Source organism: Petaurus breviceps, unplaced genomic scaffold (genome assembly GCF_028583685.1).
Source record: "Petaurus breviceps papuanus isolate PSGF00001 unplaced genomic scaffold, PetGlider_PUasm1.0 98, whole genome shotgun sequence".
Classification (NCBI taxonomy): domain Eukaryota; kingdom Metazoa; phylum Chordata; class Mammalia; order Diprotodontia; family Petauridae; genus Petaurus; species Petaurus breviceps.
The window spans coordinates 29,902,034-29,915,828 of NW_027187460.1; the positions used below are offsets into that span (position 1 = coordinate 29,902,034).

At 39.8% G+C, this 13,795-nt stretch overlaps 1 protein-coding gene across 1 annotated transcript in view; it reads right to left on the reverse strand.

Annotated features, from left to right (window-relative positions):
- Positions 1-13,795, reverse strand: part of FER1L6 (fer-1 like family member 6) — a 199,569-nt gene that overhangs the window by 16,655 nt on the left and 169,119 nt on the right. The window contains exons 35-36 of the mRNA XM_069081306.1: positions 12,226-12,467; positions 1,608-1,771 (exon numbers count right to left, since the gene is read on the reverse strand). Coding sequence (XP_068937407.1) covers positions 1,608-1,771; positions 12,226-12,467 — 406 coding nt within the window. The remainder of the gene's footprint in view (positions 1-1,607; positions 1,772-12,225; positions 12,468-13,795) is intronic.

Genomic DNA, 13,795 nt, shown 5'->3' on the forward strand with positions numbered 1-13,795 from the left:
GGGGGTGGTGGAAGTATAAGGAAAGAAGAGAAGATAATAACATTTTGAAACACCATTCATATATATTTCATCTGTTGTGTAACAGAGTTAAAGTCATAGTGATTACATTATTTTCCAAATAAACTATAACCCATCAGTGGTCAAGTCTGCAGCCAGGTCTTAACAAGCAAGTATTGGCAGGTGGGCGTGTGGCTCATTGTCGGGAAGTCCAGTATGCAAAGGCAGAAATATATGTGTATGATGACTAGTTTACAATATGATACTAAACTATACTATATACAATATTGTATCATCAAAATTTTAATATAGGAAAAATATATGACACGATAAATTATTAAATTTAAGATGTATCTTTTTTAAAAAAATACTTTTTTTAAAATGTTGCAAATAAAAAAAAACTGTTAAAAGGTAAAGGTAAGCATATTGCCAGGGGGCACTGAGTAATTTTTTTTTTTACAGGGGGCAGTAGGCCAAATAAGTATGTATGAAATCCCACAACCTTGTAGAACTTCCTCAATGAGATCTATAATCATTGAAAGGAGTCTAACCTATTTACACATGAAAAACAAAGTGAATGAAGAATGCCTATTGTCCAGATTCAAAATAAGAAAAGCAATAGTAGTAGTAGTAATAATAATAATAGCATATTTTGCCTAGTAGAAGTACAAAAGGGACCTCTAAAGTTATCTAGTCCAAGCTACAACTGAATATCCCTTCTAAAACATCTTTGATAGATGGTCAATCCAAATTTCACTTAAAGATCCAGTGATTATGAGCTCACCACCTTCTGGGGCAACCCAGGAGACATGAAAAGTATTTCACATGCATTATATATTGTGAGAATCTCAAAATAGACCTATGAAGTAGACAGGGGAAGAATTACTGCTCCCATTGTACAAATATTGAAACTGAAGAACATAGCAATAACTACCTTGCCCAAGGACACAAATCTAAAAAAAAATGACAAGGCTGAGAGTTAAATGCAGACTCTTTTTGTTGAGGCAATCAGAGGCAAGTCACTTGCTTCAGGTGACATAGTTTCAAGTGTCTGAGGGGAGATTGGAACTCAGATCCTCCTGACTTCAGTGCCAGTCCTCTATCCACTGCACCACCTAGCTACCCTGTAAATGCAGACATTTTAACTTCAAAGCCAGGGTTTCTTCCATTAAACCAAACTGCCATTCTTATAATGGACAAAGACTTTCATGTGTTGTAAACTACAGGCTATTACAACCCTGGGAAATTTTTAAAAGACAGATAATTTTTTGTACTGCATTCTGATCCTTCCCCCAGCCCCTTGTATAGTATGATAAGCTAGTCATAGCATAATTGTTACATTATTCGAATATTTTTGTTCAAAGCTGAGGACAAGTAATGCCCAGTAAAAAGTTAATCCCAGAGGTTTTAAGGTCAATTCACACAGAGCAAAAACTGATTCAGAGACTATCTCTAAGATAACTAATCAAGTAAATATATTCAATTGTCAAAAAAAAAAATTGTTTTTGTTCAGACCTGTAACTTAATTAGCACAGGGAATTCCCAGTAGGGACGCTGTTCCCTTGGGCACTAAGAGATTTATGTAAAGTTCTCCCTTTTCGTGTACTTACAGTGAGCTCTCCAGCTTTGACAAAAGGCCACCAGCCCCTCACCCGCTTCTGCTGGAATATTGAGATTTTGTTTTCCTCACTCAAGCTGCCAGACTTGGGAAGATCACAGGCCTTAGCAGATTTTGCTGCTCGAGGGAAGCCATTAAGGTTCATTTCTAGAGAACCTAGAAAAAAAAGCCAAATCTTTTAATTTGAACAGTAATAATTTAACACTTACATAGCACTTGAAGGTTTGCAAAGTATTTTCAATATTTTATCTCATCTGATCCTTGCAAAAATTCCAGAAAATTGGTGTTAAATGAGACTGAGAGAGATTAATGGACTGCTCAGGGGTATGATGGTAACCAGAGTGTGAAAGTGTGACCTATGGCCCCACATTGAGTAAATGTAAATAGAAAAAGAAGCTCCAACTATCTCGTGAGAACAAGTGCACATGACCCTGGGCCATCCCTGGAACTATGCCTTCTTCTTTTTTTTTTTTTGGAGGAGGAAGGCAGGGCGATTGGGGTTAAATGACTTGCCTAAGGTCACATGGCTAGTAAAGTGAAGTGTTTGAGGTTGCATTTGAACCCAGGTCCTCCTGACTCTGGGGCTGATACTCTATTCACTGAGCCACCTAGCCGCTCCTAACTATGCCTTCTTTGTTCTGTTTCTATATAAAACCTGGCCTGGTTTGGGGTTGGTGTGGTGATTGACCATTCCATCTTCCTACTTCCAGGAACCATGTCACATGTAAACTCCCCTAATCAATCCAACGAACCCTAATAAAACCTATTAATAACCAAGCTGGCATGGGCTCCTCTTTCTTCAGTATCTCAGTATTCTCTCAGAGGTTCTATGACAACCGATTAGTCCCTTTACATTTGGCCTTATAACTGGCAAAGCTGGCCAGGACAGTCTGCCCTTCTACAAATCTTGTGTCCTCACACCAGGGTCATATAGCTAACAAGCATTTGATGAATGATTCTGATTCAGGTCTTCTTGGCTCCATGTCCAGAACTCTAACCACCACATCACCCATTTGCCTCTTTAAAACAGAGGTCTTCAAATGATTTCCTTCATTCAACAAGTTCTGCCCCAGGCACTGTGTTTTATGGTAGTTCTGTGAGGATGTGGCCACAAGTTCTACAAAACTTTGAGGAACATGGTTTTCAAGTATGAATATCATTCCATTGCTTTTGGAAGGTAGCTTAGCTGTTCTGGTTTCCCTCCCTCCTTCCAAAGGACATAAAAATTACCCTGCAGATTTTTTAAAGAGTACAATACACCCTAAAGGTTGGGAGAGAGACAATGCAGTTGAAGAGTTTAAGAGAAGGAAGTCAACTTTCTCCAATGAGATATCCCAGAGTTCCATACTGTAGGTCCTATTCTGGGGGCACCTTTGAGATTCACTGCAAACATACTGAAGGATAGTAATATCTTCCATTTGTACAGCATGTCAGGTATTAGAGGGTACTTTATATTTGATTTGTGAGAAGTCAAAAAGAGAAGACATGAGCACTATAAACCACGATGGGTTTGTTAAGAACAAATCATTCCAGATTTCCCTCATCTCCTTTGCAGACAGAGTTACTAGACTAACAGGTCATAGGAACATTACAAATATAATATATGCAGCTCTCTGCAAGGCATTCAGCAAAGCATCTCATGATTTCCTTGAAGATGGAGAAAAGGCATCTGGTCGACATCCTAGTTGGGTGACTATGGAATTGGTTGACTGATGAAATAAAGACATGACCTTTGAATCAGTGTCAACCTGAAAGAAATCTCTAGTGAAGTCTCCAAGGACTTGGTCCTTCGTCCTATTCTGTTCAATATTTTTATTAATAACTTGGAAGCAGCTTAGTAAATTTGCAATTGATGAAAGTTTGGAGGATCAGCTAGTACACTGGAGAAGAGAATCCTGATCCAAAGAGACATTAACATGGTGGAGGTAAGTACAGTGAATTTAACAGGCTGAAGTTTAATAGCCAGGCAAAATATTAAACTTAGGTTAAAAAATCAACTCTATTAATACAGGATGAGGGAAATGTGACCAGCAAAGAGAGCACATGAAAAGATTTAGGAATTTTAGTTAAATGCAAGCTCACTAGGGGCTGGTAGGTGGTACAGTAGATAGAATCCTGGACCTATAGTTAGTGAGATCTAAGTTCAAATCTGACCTCAGATACTTACTAGTTATGTGACCGTGGGCAAAGTCACTTAACTTCTGTTTGCCTCAGTTTATTACCAGGAATCAGCAGTATCCTGTGATTTCCTAAAAAGTTAGTGCAATTTAAGGCACCATTAAATGATGTCTAGCATCTTGGGCAAGGGAAGTAATAGTGCCATTTCACTGTACACTGTTCGGATCAATTTCAAGGACGTAGTTCTGGGCACTATATTTTAGAAAGTATATTGTCCAGATGGAATGCATCCATAGAAGAGAGAACAGTCACAGTTACAAAGTTGATGGCCTGAAGTTAGTGCTATCTGGTGGCCAAATTACCCACAGCTGGTTAATTAATGACTGAATTATGTGCCAGCTCATTGCATCCTGCAGATTGGGGAATGAAGGGTGAGGACCCAGGTACAGGTAGATCTATCATCAGTCTTCACCCCTCCTTCCCATACCACCTGTCACATTCTAATTATCTCATTTGATCCCCATAATAACTTTGTGAAGTAAGTAATGTTATTATCTGCATTTTATAAATCAGGAAACTGAAGCCCCCAAAGTAAAGAGACATTTTTGCACAATAAGGCATAATCTGCTTAATAAGTGGCAGACCCAGGTCTTCTGACTAACAGTCAGGCTGTGCTGGAGTTAGCTTGCACAAAGATTATTCAATTTTCTGTGTGAGCAGGTGTTTATAACTACAAATGATACAATTCAGGCCTTGACTTATTATTTTATTGATTATCTAGATTTAAAAAGTGATGGGGAAAGTGTTAATAATGCAGATTAACTTAAAAGTGTGCCCCTTGTACATTTTCCCCTGGAGAGCTGGTTGTTAAACATTTACTAGATCATCACTGCTCCCAGAATAGGGCTCCTTTCACTAACCTGGTCACCTTTTCCAAAAGTCTCTCTGTCTCCATGTTCGAGAAATACTAACTCAGAGTGGAGGCCAAGCATGAATTGACAATCACAAGGCAGTGAGAGTAGTGCAGATTTCCCTGCCTCCAATCCTACCCTGACTCCAATCCATTCTCCACCCAGTTGCCAAAATTATTTTTTTTCCTAATGCACAGGTAAGACACATCAATCTCCTATTCAACCCATTCCATTTGCTCCTCATTATCTCTGGGAGCAAATATAATCTCTGTTTGATATATACCATGTAGGGGGAGCTAAGCCACATAGTTCTACACTCCCCATATACAAGTATATTCATTTTTGTCCTGACTTAGATAAGGTGGAAGCTGGATTCTATATTATAGTCAAGAAAAGGCTTTTTTTTTTGTTTCAGATTGTGAAGAAATGTTTGAAATGTTGAATGTTTGAAATGGGGGTTATTATACACCTGGGGAAACTATAAGAACCAGTCCAAATTTTGATTTAATCCTAGGCTTGTAGATGATGGCAATAAAATAATTACAGTATAATTATACATTACATATGGAACCACAGGTGTTAAATGTTAAATGAAAAATTAATTCCAAGTTGCTCAGAGACAAACCACATGGACTTCAATCTGCCTCAGGGACCATGAGGAATTATTTGGGACACATGTGGGAAGACCATTCAGAAGAGAGTCACGTAGCTGGGTTAGGTCTCATTTTAATTAAGCAGTTTTGTTAATGATTCTTTAAAAAAATGATCAGCCCCCCCCCCTTTGATTAAGCACATGGATCAAAATCAAATGGAAGAGTCTGCACTTTCCAGGAAAGGCAAGTAAATGCTCAGATAAGGTTTGAAAAGGTAGAAATGTTAACAGACACTGAAATAGAAAACTGAATCAAGAAATGAAACTGAGGAAATGATCCAAAGCAAGGGGACTGATGAGTAATGCAAGGATGAATAAAGAAAAGAAGGAGCATCTGACTTGAATGAGAGGTAGCTGCAACAGCAAACGGGGCTGGACTGAAGGTACCAACAATAAGAAGGAAAATTCATAGCAAACTCATGGCAGTCCCTCTGTGAGAAGCAATTTATTCCTAACTCTGGGCCCCTAATGGCAGGCAGGTGGCCCAGTGGATATAGCTCCAAGCCTGGAATCAGGAAGACTCCTCTTCCTGAGGACAAATCCAGCGTCAGACACTTGCTAACTGTGTGACCCTGGACAAGTCACTTAACTCTGCTTGCCTCAGCTCCTCATCTGTAAAATGAGCTGGAGAAGGAAATGGCAAACCACTCCAGTACCTTTGCCAAGAAAACCCTAAATGGAGACACAGAGTCAGAGACAACTACAAAACAATGTAAGAACAACTGAGCCTTTGGGAAATGGTGGCCAACTGGAAATATTTCAGAAAGGAGCTACCACATTGATGAAAAACTGGAAAAGTCACCTTTTGAAATTATCTTGCCATAGTCAGGAAGGCAGAACTATTGAGAGGTAAGAGTAGGAAGGCAGCAGCTATTGGTAAACACCCTGATGAGACACCAGACCCCTTCCCCTCTGAGACCTCCAACCTATAAAAGTAACTATGACCCGAAATTTCGAGCCAGAAGTTTTAAATGAATATTCTGTGGCTCTATGTAGCCAGGAGGAAGAGCAATAGAAACAGATGGACCTTGGATGACAGAGACCAAGCAGAGGAGCTTGCTTACATAGATACCTTTTCTGTGTTGGTCATGTATACCTCTGGGGAGGGTCACACAGGAGACTGTGTTGAAAGTTGCTGGATTACTTAAGACATAGAATGCACCGAGAGCTGGGGAGCAGTGACTCTGTGACAGGGTCAGTGATCCGTAGTTTATCTAGGACTGGTGACCTAAGCTCATCAAGGACAGCTAAGTGCTCTGGTACTACCTCCCATCTTCTTGTGGGTCTCGCCCCCTTATTAGTCATTTTATGGTCCTTTTTATTGCTCTCGTTGAAAGGTCATTTTCCTTGGCAGAGAGAACAGAAACAAAATAAGAATCAAGTAGTTCAGTCTTCTCTTTGTGGTCTATCACCCTGCCTATCCCTTCTGTCTTCACTCTCTCTTCCTCGATGTAGCTTTAAAAAATCCTTCATTTTCCTCAGCTCATTTCCTCAGCTTTAGCACTGTGGACATTAAGACACCACTGCGGAAACATCAAAAATACAATTAGGGACCAATGAGTTTGAGTGTAAAGTTGAATTACATGGTTCTCTCTTAAAAGAGGTCTTTGGAATGATGCCCCATGGACTATAATTCCGAGGCCACTACTTTGAATGAAAAAAAGAATCAACTAACAACTCTTCAAATGATTCATAGTTATATGGTCCTTTAAGATGTGCGAAGTTCTTTCCCACCCTATGAGGTTGATCATTCAAGTATCCTTTTCCTTATTTGCTATTTTACTGGAGAGATAATACCCTTTCAGAGTTAAAGTGACTTGATCATGATCACACAGTCATTAAGTGTCTGTGGCAGGATTTGAATCCAGGTCATCTGCTTCCAGAGCTATGCCTCTTTCCACAATGCCATTTTGCTTTTTGGGGGGTTTTTAGAAATCAGATCTTTTTTTTTTCTTTTTGAAGGGGGGGAAGGCAAGGCAGTTAGGGTTAAGTAACTCGGCCAAGGTCACATGGCTAGTAAGTGTTAAGTGTCTGAGGTCGGATTTGAATTCAGGTCCTCCTGACTCCAGGGCTGTTGCTCTATTCACTGTACCACCTAGCTGCCCCTGGAAATCAGATCTTAAGAAATGTTTGGGTAAGTCTAATTTTAAGAATCCATTTTGTGGATAATTTTGATTATGTTAAATTGAAAGATTTCTGTACAAATAAAGCCAATGTAACAAAGATTAAGAGGGAAGTGGAAAATTGGTAAAGAGTTTTTACAACCAGTATCTCTGATAATGGCCTCATTTCTAAAATATACAGAGAATTGAGTCAAATCTATAAGAATACAAGTCATTCCCCAATTGATAAATGATCAAAGGATATGAACAGGCAGTTTTCAGAGGAAGAAATTAAAGATATCTATAAGCATATGAAAAAATGCTCCAAATCACTATTGATTAGAGAAATACAAATCAAAACTCTGAGGTACCACATCTCACTGGTCAGATTGGCTACGAAGACAAAACAGGAAAATGATAAATTCTGGAGAGGATGTGGAAAAATTGGAACACTGATGCATTGCTGGTGGAGTTGTGAACTGATTCAACCATTCTGGAGAGCAATCTGGAACTATGCCACAGGGCTACATATAAGCACATACCCTTTGACCCAGCAATACCACTTCTAGAGTTGTATCCCAAAGAGATCATAGAAGTGGGAAGAGTCCCTGTATGTACAAAAATATCTATAGCAGCTCTTTTTGTGGTGGCAAAGAATTGGAAACCAAGGGGATACCCATCACTTGGGGAATGGCTGAACAAGTTGTGGTATATGTATATATCTATGTATTTATATATATAGGTATATGCATATATGTGTGTGTATATATGTATGTGTTAAATATATATATGTGTATATATGCCTGTGTGTAATATTTGCATGTGTGGGGGGTATGAGTATAGGTGTGGGTGTGCACTTCCCCCCTTTTTGACTGTCTAGAAAGGAGTCTATGTCACAACTATTTCTGAATCCTCAGTGCCTAGTATGAAATCTTGCATACAGGAGCGAGATAAATATTGAACTAAATTGAACTGCCTTCAAAATTGTCCTTGCCCAGCAGGCAGGAAGCTCTTTTATTTTTAAAGCTTTCCCAAAAAGTACACTTAATATCTTCCCTGAGTAATCCATTCTAATATTTAGTAATTATCATTGTCCTGGACTCAGGTTTCTACTAACTGGTTGAATATTATTTGATTTCTCTGGGGCACCCTCAGTAAAATGAAGACGTTGGTTTAGATGATTTCATAGTTAACCTTCTGGCTCCAACATTGTATATTATATGCTTCAAAGCCCATCTTAGAGTATAGCTCTCCCAGGGTCTGAAAGTTTTTCTTTCCTATTTTCTTTCCCATTGCTTCCTCTTACACACTCTATATTAAAGAAAACTGGCCTATTTGCTGTTCTTCACACATGGCCATCTATTTCTCACCTCCACGTTTTTGCAAAGGCTTTACTCTGTACCAGAAATTCTCTCCTTTCTCTCTGTCTCTTTGAATCCCTACTTCCCTTCAATGTTCAGCTTAAGTATCACCTCATACAAGAAACCTTTCCTAATTCCTCCAGTTGTCTGTTCTCTGCCCAACTCCCAATATTACTCTATCCTGTATCTGTATAATTGTTGTATTTCTACAGGAAAATGTAAGCTACCTGAGGGTAGAGACTGCTTGTTTTTTGTCTTTTTATCCCTAGAACCTAACATAGTACTTTCCATTTGGATTTTAGAATCACAGATTTAGAGCTGAAAGGAGCCTTAGGGGTCATTTAGTCCAGTCTCCTCAAAAACGCCTATTAAATAGAACTGAATTAATTTTTTTAACCACTTATGCATCATATAAAATGTCTGGGATCCCACCCAGAGCAACACTAGCTCAGTGGGAAAGAAGATTAATGTGAAAATTTGGCTCTTGCAGAAAGTGGTATTTGAGCTGGGTCTTTAAAGAAACCAAAGATGTCGAGAAAATCGACATTGAAACTTGGTTCCAACCTTCAAAAGGCCAGTGAGTTTGAAGTTCCTGTTTCTTTATTCATAAAACAAAAAGACATCTTTCCAAATACCACCTTCTTCAGGAATCCTTCCAGGTCCCCCATCACCTGAGCCTTTACCTTCCGTCCACTCAGTCCAAAGTTTGGGTATATCTAGTTAGTTATCTTCCCTTTTAATATGCAAGCTCTTTGAGGGCAGGGACTTTAAAAAATATTTAACCTTTTCTTGTATCATCAACACTTTGCACAGTGCCTGATGCATAATAAGCATTTATTAAACATTTGCTGATTGATTGATTTGGTAGAAGGTTATGTTTGAGCTGAGTCTTAGAGGAAACTAGGGATTTCCTTTCCTCGTAGCAAACCTATAAGGTTAACACAAAAAGTATTTCCATTTTAATAATTTAATATTCCTAAATTAATTTAATAATTTTGCTAGTGCTATAATGTTTGTAAAATGTCCAGACTCGGAAGTAAGGAGGAAAAACATCCCAGGCCTAGAGAACAACCAGTTCAAAGCCCCAGAAACAGAAGATGGAGTGTCCTGTTCAAGGACCAACAAGTAGACCAGGGTACCTAGATCTCAAGTATAAAAAGATTGGAAAGGTGGGAGTGGGGAAGGTTGGGAAGGACCGTAAGTGCCAAACAAGAGAACTTTATATTTAATCTTGGAGGTAACAGGGAGCTCAGAGGAGTTTATTGGGCATGGTGAGAGGTAAGAGATTGGTTTTGTTTTCATATTTATATCCTGAAAACCTGGCACACACACTATTTGACATATAGTTGCTACTGTTATTTGTGTTTATTTTTGAAGAGAACCAGTGACACCATGGGGTGATGTCTTAACTTATGCTTAAATTGGATTGAAGTGAGGCAGAGTTGCACAGTCATCAGACTCAATCTCTTCCAGAGTCATCAAAGTCCAGTGACAGGACAAAAGTCAGGACAACTTGTGACGGCCTGTGATGCGGTGGATGACCTTGGCATCTTTGATGTTTGACCAAGCTCTGAGCATTCCGTGGTGCCTGTTTTAGCTGCCTTCATGGCCACTGGAACCAACTGTTCTCATCTGCTGCCCATTCCAGGAGGAAGTCTTCACATGCTTAGGGTGGGCACATCCCCCTAACTCACTGTGGGGTCTGAGGCCTGTCAATTCCCCTTAACCTGCTTTAGCCCATCTGCTGATATGATTTATCAAGCTGTGGCCACTGCTCATGCTACAGCTTCTCGGAGCCACAGATCAAAGATGTCAGGTGGACACAAAAGGTGGATGATCAGCCCTGAAAGGGGCCCATTAAGCCCTCCCACCAGAACTGCTAGTTCTCCTTGAACATCATATATATCCATATATAGATATGTCTATATATGTGTATATGTACATATATAATATATATGTATTAATAGATATAGATATAGCACATAGTAAGTACTCAACACATGTGTGATGATTGTTTAAGGACTTACTTCATTAATCTCCCTACCCACCCACCCACCCACAGGTACGAGTACTCCATTCCAAATCACCTTGTATTTGTTTTCTGTTTATATATATGTGTGTGTGTGTGCATGTATAGCTATACATACACAAATTCTTCAAAAGTCTTGCTGTGATTTTTAAGCTTTAATAACATGCTCTTGGAACACCCTGCGCCCACAGACATGCATGCATGTTTTGTATGCTGGTGTTTATATTCATATATTCACATGTGTGCACACACATATTCACATGTGTGCACACACACATATTCACATGCTTTCTCTCACTCATTAGTACATAAACTCCTTGAGAGCTAGCATTGTTTTGTTTTTTGACTTTGTATCTCCAACATCTGGCACCATCTTCAGCACAGAGTAGATGCTTAAGAAATGCTTATCGAGGGGCAGCTAGGTGGTGCTGGGGTCAGGAGGACATGAGTTCAAATCCAGCCTCACACACTTAACACTTACTAGCCATATGACCCTGGGCAAGTCACTTAACCCCAATTTCCCTGCCCTCCCCCCTCCAAAAAGCAAAAAAAAATGCTTATCAATTGACTGATTAAAAAACTTTTGTGAACTATAAAGCAGTATAAAATGTGAGCTGTTATTTTTTAACAAAAAATATGTGCTAAATAAATAGGAACAGCAGGATGGAAACAGTAAAACAATACATAACTAGCAAGATAAAAGATACTGTGAGGAGAGAGCACTAGACTTTGAGTCAGGAAGACCTGAGTTCAAATCTTCTGACAACTTCTCAGCTGTGTGACTTTATGAGAGTCTCTTTAACCCTATCTGCCTCATACGCATAGGCAGGCTGACTTCTGTCTAGATGGAGACACTGCCTGGAATGAAATTTACCGCACTGCAGAAATTATTCCGTCTGTCCACACGACTAGACAGTATGGTCTTCCTCTCAGCATGTCTATTTTAATTTGTAATTTGTAATTTTCTGGCCCAAACCTGGGATTCCTTCAGCATAGGAAACTTCAGGTGATAAATTAGTACCTGTGTGTCTCTGGGCAAGTGACTTAACCTCTCTAGGCCTTAGTTTTATTAACTGTAAAATGAAGGGACTGGACTCCCTTCATGCTCTAAGACTATAATTCTATGAGTTCTCCATCAATATAGAGAAGTAACGATTCTGTTGTATATAGTCTTAGAGAGTTGCTTGGGTTACTGAGGTTAAGTGACTTACCCAGGATCATATAGTAAGAATCAGAGGTAGGACTTGAACCCAGGCCTCCCTAACACTAAAACCAGTTCTCTTCCCGTTCTGCCACACTGCCTTTTAGACTGTCTACTACTAATAACTGTAAACTCTTTGAAGGGCAGGGACCAGTCCAGTCTTGGAGAACAGGGGGTGGCCATACTGTCTAATGAGTCAGACTGCTCATGGGTACTCAGTGGGGCTGCCCACTTACCCAGGAAATCATCAGAGGAGAGCCTTTCAAAATCCCACACTTGGAGAACAAGATCAGCTGGAATTTTCCGCTCCGTCTTTTCTAAGGAAAAGATGTTTTCCCTTTTGGAGATGACTAGTTGCTTCTCAGCAGGGAGATACTGAAATGGAAACAGGAACCGCCAGTTGAAGTTGCCCTCTCCAGTCAGAGAGTTATAATGCACATCGGTCTCTTGCTTATCATCCTCCATGCCTTTTAACCACCTGCATGAAGAGAGCAAGGGAGGGCAAGGGCATACACATCTATTAAATGTCTACTATGAGTCAGACACTGTGCTAAGCACTTAAAATGCTAGCTCATTTGGTCCTCCAGACAATCCTGTGAGGCAGCTGCCATTTTATCTCTCTTTTATGTTAGAAGAAACAGGCATACAGAGGTTGAGTGACTTACCCAGGGTCACACAGTCGATAAGGGTTGGAGGCTGGATTTGAACTCAAGTTTTCCTGATTTCAGGTCCAGAGTCTACCCACTAGCCTACCTAACTGTCCTCTGGGCATGAATCACTACATCAACCATCTTACTATGCTGCAAAATATTTATCTGAATTTCCTTTGGAAAAACAGCATTTTAGGGGTAGCTAGGTGGCACAGTGACTAGAGCACTGGCCCTGGAGTCAGGAGGACCTGAGTTCAAATGCAACTTCAGACACTTAACACTTACTAGCCATGTGATCTTGGACAAGTCACTTAACCCCAATTGCCCTGACTTTTCCCCTCCAGAAACCTGCTGAAAAAAAAAAGAAAGAAAAACAGCATTTTATCTCTTTATTTAGCCTAACCAAAATAAAATGGGAATTCCCACAGCTTTGATTATCCAAAGGTTCTGTAGCAATTACTTCTTGTTCACACGTTTAGCTGGAGACCCCATTTTTTAGACTGGACTGGGGCTCTGGGAATTCCTGTCTGCCCTTTTCTAAAATTTTTCTCTATTAAAACGTGATTCATGGTATTTATTCTGCTTTTCCTGGAAAGAACCCTAGTCAAATAAGCTGAACACTTATTGGCTTTGAGACTTTGAGCTTTACTTATTTTGTGGGCCTCAGTTTTCTCTTCCATAGAAATGGGATAACATTACCTTGGCTGATGCTGTCAGGGATGCTGGTCTAGAGCACTGACTCATCTACACATAAAGAGACTGAGGCTGAATGAGGTCATTTGAGTTATCATGGGTCAGGCAGATAGACATGGAAATAGGATTAGAAGTCGTCTCCTAACTCCAAATGTAATGAGGGAGTTTAGAACTAACAAGACTTGGGTCTGAATCTCACTTGTGGCACATGCTGGATGAGTGGCCCTGGGCAAGTCACGTAACTTCTCCAAGTCTCAGTTCCCTCACTTGCAAAAGGGGAATAATATTCCCTGGAACATCTGCCTCACATGGTTGCTGTAAAGTTTGAGATGATGTCTGCAAAGGACTCTGCAAATGTCAGAACACTTTATACTCTCAAGATTCAAACTAAGCAAAATGTTTAAAGGACTTTTAGAACTACAAAGTGATATTTAAGTAGCAGCATCAGCATCATCATTGTTAC